The following is an 8,469-nucleotide window of genomic DNA, read 5'->3' on the forward strand; positions in this document are numbered from 1 at the left end:
TATTTCATATTTGTTAGGTATGACAATACACGTAGATTCCATCAACCTTTTTGCGTTGCGCATGCACGTATGAACGTAAATTAAGCACAATTCCCATTTACATCTTAAAAACCCGTAAGGGCATCCCGGTCCTTTCACAACAAATCAATATGATAAACCGCGGTCCAAGAACCGCTTCCTCCGGCTAAGACCACCGCCTCACGGCAGTGCACATCCACTTGGCGGTCCACGGCGGATTTTTCCCTCTCGCCATCCTGATCACTAAGGCTGGTCGGTAAGCTTACCTCTTTATCTGGTTCACCCCGCCTCCTCCCCCAAAGTCCACCGCTTTTCGGTCAGGGAAAGATTAAAGAGGAACAGGCGACATATAAGGCTTAGATTTCTACTTTAATTTCTTCTCTTTTCGTCTCTCTTTCTCGCTCATCTCTGCTTCTCATGTTAGTTTCTGCATTAATGGCCGATTCGCGCGGAAGAGAGCATCTTTAGAACTGGGATTCTCTTTTGTTTTTCCTCTCCATCTCCTTTTTCTTCATCTTTGATCAAATAGTATGGCAGAAAACAAAGGAGGGAGCTCGAGTCGCCACCAAGAGCTTCAGATCAGTTTTGGGATGATGCAGGCTTCTTCTTCCACTCTTCACGCAAGTGCTATGTAATACTTATATATAGTTCTATATTTTCACTGTTGTTTAATTTATGTTTATTAGATGATATAATTTTTCTTAATTTCTTTTAGCTACTTTAGCATAAAATTCTGTTGGATATACTTCAACCTATGTATTGGATTCGATCTAGCTTACCTTCTTCTTCTCTTCTTCTTCCTCTTCCTTTTTTTATTATTTATTATTTTTTTATTTTTTATACAATTGGAGATTGAAGAGAAAGCTAAAGATTTATGTAAAGCTCATAACTTGGTACATAATTGTAATCATTAAAGTGTTATGAAAATTAATTTAGGCAAAGAAGGCCATATTTTTTTAGTATTTTATGCGTCCTATGAGGAATTTTAAAGGACTAATGAGGTTTGAATTAGTTCAAGATCGATTTTTCAATGCTTCTTTTGGTGTTTGAACTAGAAATAACATCTTAATTTCCTTTCTTTTGGAGACTAGATAATAACAATAATTTGTGATTATTTTTTTAATGATATGAAGCGTAATTTGTTTTACAATCTTGGTTTATGGTTTGATGGCAGGAGCAAGGAGGGAGGATCAGGAGCATACGACTTGGGAGAGTTGGATCAAGCTCTATTCCTCTATCTTGATGGTCAGGATCATTCCTCAGTTCAAGAACATAGACGTGAGTAAAATGAATTTTTGTGTTTTATAATTAGTTTATTTCATCTATTTTAATTATTCTATGTATAGTAAGCTATCATTTATATGGTCAAGGACGAATATAATTAGTCTGCAGGAGAATATTAGATATATAGCTGGATCAGAGATTCCCTGATAAAAGGTTTTTTGCCTGGTTCATGAGAAGATCATGGCAAAGAGATCTTCCTGTACTTTTTTTACTGTATTTTGAGCATGTAATAAGTGTTCTTGCAATTAGTTTCTGAATCCTTCTTGAGATTTAATAGTTTAATAGTTATTTTTTGAAGGGAGTGTGACATCTAACAACCTCCTCATGATTTCCTCGTAAATCCTTGTTCAGAATGAGGGTGCATATGGATTTCTTTTCCTTCTCTTCCATTAATTCATTGTTCCTTTTTCCTTCCTATTTTTTCCTATTCTTTTTGTCATGATGGCAGCAAGCTCCAAATGCATGACAAGACAAATTTAGAAAGCTAACCTCCATTTTTTTCTTACTTGATAGATGCTATACACATCTTTATGTGTTTCACCAATCCCAAAGCACATTCAATGATTATTTTTCATACATCCTGACCATATTTTTTATCCTCTCTCTCTCTCTCTCTCTCTCTCTCTCTCTCTCTGGCCTGGATCTCTCTCTGGATCACTCTCAAAGTTTAGAAAAGGTGGTTCAATGGCTGTCTTTGAAGACAGCAATCTTCCATCTCTCCTTAAATCTATACAGTGTATGTGATGAGTTTCACCTTTAGAAGATTTAATAATGCGTGCAGGAATTCATCTATGCAGAGACTTTGAACATATTCCCTTCTCAGCCCATGCATGTTGAGCCATTCAACAAGGTATGTTTTTGGAAGCCTTTTCCAAGTTTTTACTTATAATCATTTTTTAATGTGTTCTCTTCCTTTTTCAAGGATTACAACTTTTTTTTTCAATTATACAATCCTTCACACTATCTTTCTCTAATACATTTATGTTATAACAATTAGGGTGGCGTGATCAGTTTAAACAATGCTTCAAACAATTCTTCTAAGAGACCTGCTGACCAGTCCATGGAGATAGGAAATCGCAGGAACAATACCTCATCGTTGGTTCAACCTGACAAAGATAGTAAAGCAGCAGTGAAGGTTTAAAACCCTAAAACTCTCTCTCTCTCTCTCTCTCTCTCTCTCTCTCTCTCTCTAACTTTATATTTCTTATGGTTATTGAAGCAGAAAGAATCGAGCACTAAAAGGGGCACAGCTTCTAGTACTGAACAAGAAGGCCCCAAGACACCAGATGCTAAGGCAAGTTTCATCTAATTGGAACTGCAGAGATACACAAATTTTGAGAAAAATAAATCCCATTTCATTTTCTTTAACTTTTTCTGGTTCATTTCACCAACATTTTCTATAACATTTCAAAATTTGCTCTATCATTCAATGTGATTTGCTTAGTTGCTGACAGACAATAAGGAGGCTAGCTCAGAATAGGGAAGCAGCAAGGAAAAGCAGACTCCGCAAGAAGGTTAGTCAACTCAACTACTTTAACAGAATCGGATAGATAAAATGAAGAGAGATAGAGGAATTTATTATGAAAAAGAGATATGCTCTTTATAAGTTATAAATAACAGATATATGTTGACTTACCTGTTTCTCACTTACCACAATATTATTATGTCCAACACGACCAATAGCAAATAATGCTAACGTTATAAATGCGAGAAAATTACCCCTTGTTTTTTTAATTGTCAAACAGGCTTATGTTCAACAACTGGAGAATAGCAGGATCAGACTAACACAGCTTGAACAAGAGCTTCAAAGAGCAAGAGCTCAAGTACATATTCACTTCATCACCATCCATATTAACTCTATTACCCCATCAAAATCCTAGATACAGATTTATAAAGCTTATCTTCTCCTCTTGATTAACCAGGGCGTGTTCTTCGGTGGCGGAGCCCTCCTCGGCGATCAAGGTCTTCCCCATGGTATCAACACCCTTAGCTCAGGTACTTTACGAGCCCAAAGCTAGCAACCACCATTCTCTTCAACTATCAAACTATGATACTTTTGCAGAAGCCACCATGTTCGACATGGAATTTGCGAGGTGGCTGGAAGAGCACCACCGCCTTATGTGCGAGCTCCGTGCAGCCGTGCAAGAACACCTGCCTGAGCACGAGCTCCGGCTTTACGTCGACCACTGCCTTTCTCATTTCGACGAGATGATAAACCTTAAAGGCGCCATCACGAAGGCCGACGTCTTTCACCTCCTCTCTGGAATGTGGAAGACTCCTGCCGAGCGATGCTTCATGTGGATGGGTGGCTTCCGACCATCAGAGCTCATCAAGGTTACTTCTTCCTTACATAAACCCTAACCCTACTTTTTGAGCGCTTGGTTATGATACCTACATAAACCTTTGGGTAGGTGAGGGGATTGGGTGAGATGTCCCCATTTGATTTTGATTAGATCTATGAGTGGAAGAAAGACTTTAGAGAGTGGACAATTTGGAGAGATAAAGTATATTTTTCTTGATGGAGAAGAAGAGGAGTAGGTGGTGGTATAATGGACAATTTAGGTTAGATAGATGATTTCCTTAAAATGGTGGGGAAGTTGTCTGGCAAAATTATATTCTATAAATCGGTTGAAGTTTTGTTATCAAACGGGTTAGAAGAATCAGAATGTATGCCCATCTCTTCGGACTATTATTGCAGGCATGCATCATCTTATATTCTCTATATTTGAATTATTTTATTTATAATATCATATTTATTTATTTATTTATTTACTGGTTCATTAATAGTTCTTTAGATTATGGTTAAATCCTTTTAGATGGGAAGAAAAGCTATTTTCTATTTTGTGATCAAAGGAGAAAATTTTAGAAAAAAAATTATTTTTATTTATTATTGATTAAAAAACATATTTGCTATTTAAAATATTTTTTTTATATTAATTGTTGGTACCTTCTATTTATTTTTTCTTATTTATAGGTTATTTTTTCTTATTTAAGTGTTGGAGAGATGAGGATGCTTAGGTGGATGAGTGGCTTTACCCTTAGAGATATGATACAAAATGAGCATATACGTGAAAAGGTTGGAGTAGCTCCAGTGGAAGATAAGATTAGAGAGAGTCGGCTTAGATGGTTAGGAAAGTTAAGAAAGGTATTAGAATGGTAGAGGTAGACCTAAAAAGTTTTGGTTAGAAAATATTAGAAATGATCTTTCTTTATTAGATTTAAATGAGAATTTGACTTTTAACAGGACACGATGGCGAAAAAAGATTTATGTAGTCGACACCACGTAGTGAGACAATGCAAAGGCTTGTTGTTGTTGTTGTTGAGACAAAGGCTTGTTGTTGTTGTTGTTGTATAGGTTATTATCTGTCTTTACAGTGATATATTTGTCATGACTAACGACAAATACATTTCAGTAAAATTTCTTATTGAATTTTATTTAGATGCAATATGCTGATATAAAACTGTAAGATGAAATAGAAAATTTGGTGCGACTTAACTTTGAACTTTTTTATTTGCATTGTAAGACTCACTAAAATTTAGCTCAGATATCATCTTCATAATATTGTTCAGGATGTTAGATATATATTTTAAACCTGTAAAATAAGTCTTAATCGATGCTTTGCAGGATATATATTTCTTCTTATTTTACATGGCAATCAAAATAGGTACAAGCAATTATTTCTTACAATATAAGAAGTTATCTGGCTTGCTGAGAACTTTTATTTTTTGGTTAAAAGAAGAAGAAGAAGCTCTGAATTCCTGAATTAAGCTTAGAAAATTATAATGTGCTAGAGCTTTTACTTAAGAAAAATGGATTTTTACTATTTTCTTACTCAGTAGTCTCTTTGTCATGATATTGCAGATTCTATTGAGCCATATAGAACCATTAACAGAGCAGCAAATACTAGGAATCTGTGGATTACAGCAGTCAACCCAAGAAACAGAAGAAGCACTAAGCCAAGGGCTAGAAGCCCTTAATCAATCTCTCTCTGAAACAATTGCCTCTGATGCTTTGAGCTCCCCTTCAAACATGGCAAACTATATGGGTCATATGGCTATCGCCATGAATAAGCTCTCTACACTTGAAGGCTTTGTCAGACAAGTAAGTAATTGATTCTCTAAAATTACAATTTTTTTCTTAGATCCTTAATTACATTTTAATTTCTTATCAAGATGATTAACTAATTAAGCCAAATACAATCCTAATAATTTAAATATTACATTTAAATTGTTTGATTTGACTATATAAAATTCTTAATCATATTAGCTTTTTTAGGTGATCAGCATGGAGTTAGTGCTCTAATATATTGATTAATGTGTTGGTTTGACGGAATCAAAATACCGAATTTCTAATATTAATAATCTAAGTACGTAGACCTTCCTAAATTTTATTCTAACCACTCCCCTCTGCCAAAATGATCTAATTTAATAGAACAAAATGGGGTAGAATTTTGTTCATGATTTTGAGTAAAATTAACTGCTCGTTTAGTACTTAATAGAAAAAAAAAACGACGTGTAAATAAAATGGTTAAAATTAATAATAATGATGTTGAGTCAACGTATTTTTAATGTACTGGCGATTTAGATTTGAAACAGATTGGTAAGTCAACAAGGAGACATCTACATTTTTTCCTAAGAAAACTTACTGTAATTAATGGAAAAAGCTGCTTGTTCTATGAGATTTACTTACCATAGTTACAGGTTAGTTAAAAAACTAATAAATATTAGTTTAAGTCAATTTTTTTTTTTTAATTTTAGACAAACAAAAATATTTTTTAGTCACACTTAGAATATTATTAATTTTTCAAAAACCTTGTTACTAATAATTATTTTTTTAAATAAGAATTTTAATCATAATTTAATTATGTTTTTAAAATATTCTTAATTAACACACCTCAATCATAAACACTTTTAATTATCTACTAAATTTTTTTGTAAAAGTCTGAAATTAATTAAATCTTTAAAAAGTCTGAAATTAATTAAGTTAAGTGTGATTCAAAGTTGTCTTAAGCCACATTTTAAAAAATAATTATTATTATGACATAAGTGATGTTCATTCATACAAATTCAAAGAAAATTATAGCTATTAAGTATTCAATTACTTGTTGCATAAATGTATTATTGCATTAAGCATAAAACTATTAATGCATAGAGCTTAAAAAAAGTACTAAAAGATTTCTCTTCTTACAGGCGGATGGCCTGAGGCAGCAAACCCTTCACAGGCTTCACCAGATTCTGACTATTCGTCAAGCAGCTCGGTGCTTTCTCTCCATTGCTGAGTACTTCCATCGCCTCCGAGCTCTCAGCTCCCTCTGGCTTGCCAGGCCAAGACAGGAGTGAGCACACAAAGGCTCCTCTTGTTAATTATTAAGCAAGAAAGTAAATCTAGAAAGATATATTTACCACCTTCATCCTCTTCCAAGCTTACCATAGCTAGCCTGCTAGGTTCTTTTATTAGACTTGCAGAAAAATGTATAGATAGGTTTATAAATACTTTAGAGAGTATGGATTAATTAATGGGACGTTGGAAGAATTTGTGCTATAGTTGCATTTTGTTTTAAGAAGTGTAACTCATTAGCCACATTTCTGACATTTGAGCACACTTTTTGATGAATTATGCCATTAGAGCTGATGAAAGACTGAGAAGAGACGTGATGAAGAGGTGGTCAGAGTTACCAGATAGTAAGTTAGACTGCATAGTCTTTAACTCTCTAGTTGGTTTCTGCATGCTACGTGGTGTAGGGAAAGAGAGGGAAGTACATGTGGCTCGTGACAACTCTGCATGCTTTGATAGTAGTTTTGGTGTAAGGTGGCAAGTACGTAATTCCTCAAAATGCTTTAGCTTTTCCTTTTTTATGTACTTTAGCTGGTGATGACTTTATCTTAATTCGATTTCAATTTGGGTCTTTTTTTTTTCTAATTCTGGATCTAAAAGGTTTTAAGTTATGGCCATAATGGTACAATCTTTACTGATAATGTCCTTGAAGCTTAGTTTAGTGGGGATCATCTTCCTATCTCACTCACGGGCCTACGTGTTAATTAAAAGGGAAAATTATAAGTCCTTGACACTCGATCAGAGGGGGCTCAACGAATTCACCCCGATGATCTGGTGGTCGTGTCCGGGCACAGATCCAAGAACTCCTTGTTGGAAGAAATCACCACATGAATACAATTCAGGATACAAAAAATGAAACTAACCTCAAATTAAATCTATTCAATCCCCTCCATTGTAGGCACTAGCCCTTATTTATAATATTTGAAAGGCTACATAAAAGGAAATAGGCCTAAAGAAAATATAAAGGTCAAACTATCTAATTATGTGGCAAATACAGTGACTGAAGCTTATGACAAAAATAACCAAGCAATAGCTCCGGCGTCATTCTACCGGGGCAGAAGGAATTTCAGGCTCGTAGAAAGATGTCGGGTTGGCCACAATAAGGAGACGATTTCAGTTGGCTAAACTGGTCGGGATATTTCCACCAGGTGTCATTCTCTCCTTCGAGGAGAGATTTCAACATCAAATGGAGTTGACGACAAATGGGATAGTTGACAAACTCATAATACATCTTTATTAGCACCTTCAAACAGCACTCTTCGAGGGTTGAATTGGACTTGACATCAAACTGATGATCAACTATGCAAATATCGGCATCCACATCGATCGTCTCCAAGGATTTCGTGTCAGAATGCATGAAGGTACCAAGTTGATTGTCGTGGTCAAGATTGGCCATAATAATTTCGCTATCAATGACGCTAAGCATATTTGTTGTTTTATCAGGAATGATAGGAATGACTAACTCCAAAGGTGCATCTACCATGCTCGTGTCATCATCATATATGGGTTGATCAAGATTAAGAACTCCTATGAATATGTTGTTGTCATACACATCATACACTGGCTCATCATAAACATGCAAAGATGACGATTTCGAAACGAATCTTCAAATTCTTCGAAGCTGAACTCGATCGAGGGTGCGGTGGAAGATTGACGAGGTGGCTCTTCAAACACATATTCGTGGGTAGAAGAGATTTGATCATCTAAGATGCTTTCATTGTCATCACTGGTTCTTAAGGTTTTGTTGAAACGAGAGATCTTGAATCCTTCATGGCAGCATACATGCACTGGATGCCATTAAAGTTCCGGGTAAGGGGCTCAAATTTTCCTTC

General features: G+C 35.2%; 1 protein-coding gene across 3 annotated transcripts; it reads left to right on the forward strand.

The window, feature by feature from the left end:
* Positions 1-343: 343 nt before the first annotated feature.
* Positions 344-7,218, forward strand: LOC110091793 (bZIP transcription factor TGA10-like). Of its 3 annotated transcripts, none has more exons than XM_020816040.2 (11): positions 344-649; positions 1,193-1,296; positions 2,100-2,152; positions 2,300-2,437; positions 2,522-2,596; positions 2,757-2,816; positions 3,048-3,125; positions 3,225-3,297; positions 3,365-3,636; positions 5,165-5,404; positions 6,493-7,218. In XM_020816040.2, the coding sequence occupies exons 1-11, from the start codon at positions 549-551 to the stop codon at positions 6,640-6,642; spliced, it is 1,344 nt and encodes a 447-aa protein (XP_020671699.1). In that variant the 5' UTR covers positions 344-548; the 3' UTR covers positions 6,643-7,218. The 3 variants fall into 3 exon arrangements, with proteins under 3 accessions (XP_020671699.1, XP_020671700.1, XP_028552892.1); XM_020816041.2 differs by having other exon boundaries at positions 2,525-2,596; XM_028697059.1 differs by having other exon boundaries at positions 513-649; positions 2,084-2,152.
* The last annotated feature ends 1,251 nt before the right edge of the window (positions 7,219-8,469 follow it).

This window comes from Dendrobium catenatum, unplaced genomic scaffold, assembly GCF_001605985.2.
Source record: "Dendrobium catenatum unplaced genomic scaffold, ASM160598v2 fragScaff_scaffold_103, whole genome shotgun sequence".
NCBI classification, from domain to species: domain Eukaryota; kingdom Viridiplantae; phylum Streptophyta; class Magnoliopsida; order Asparagales; family Orchidaceae; genus Dendrobium; species Dendrobium catenatum.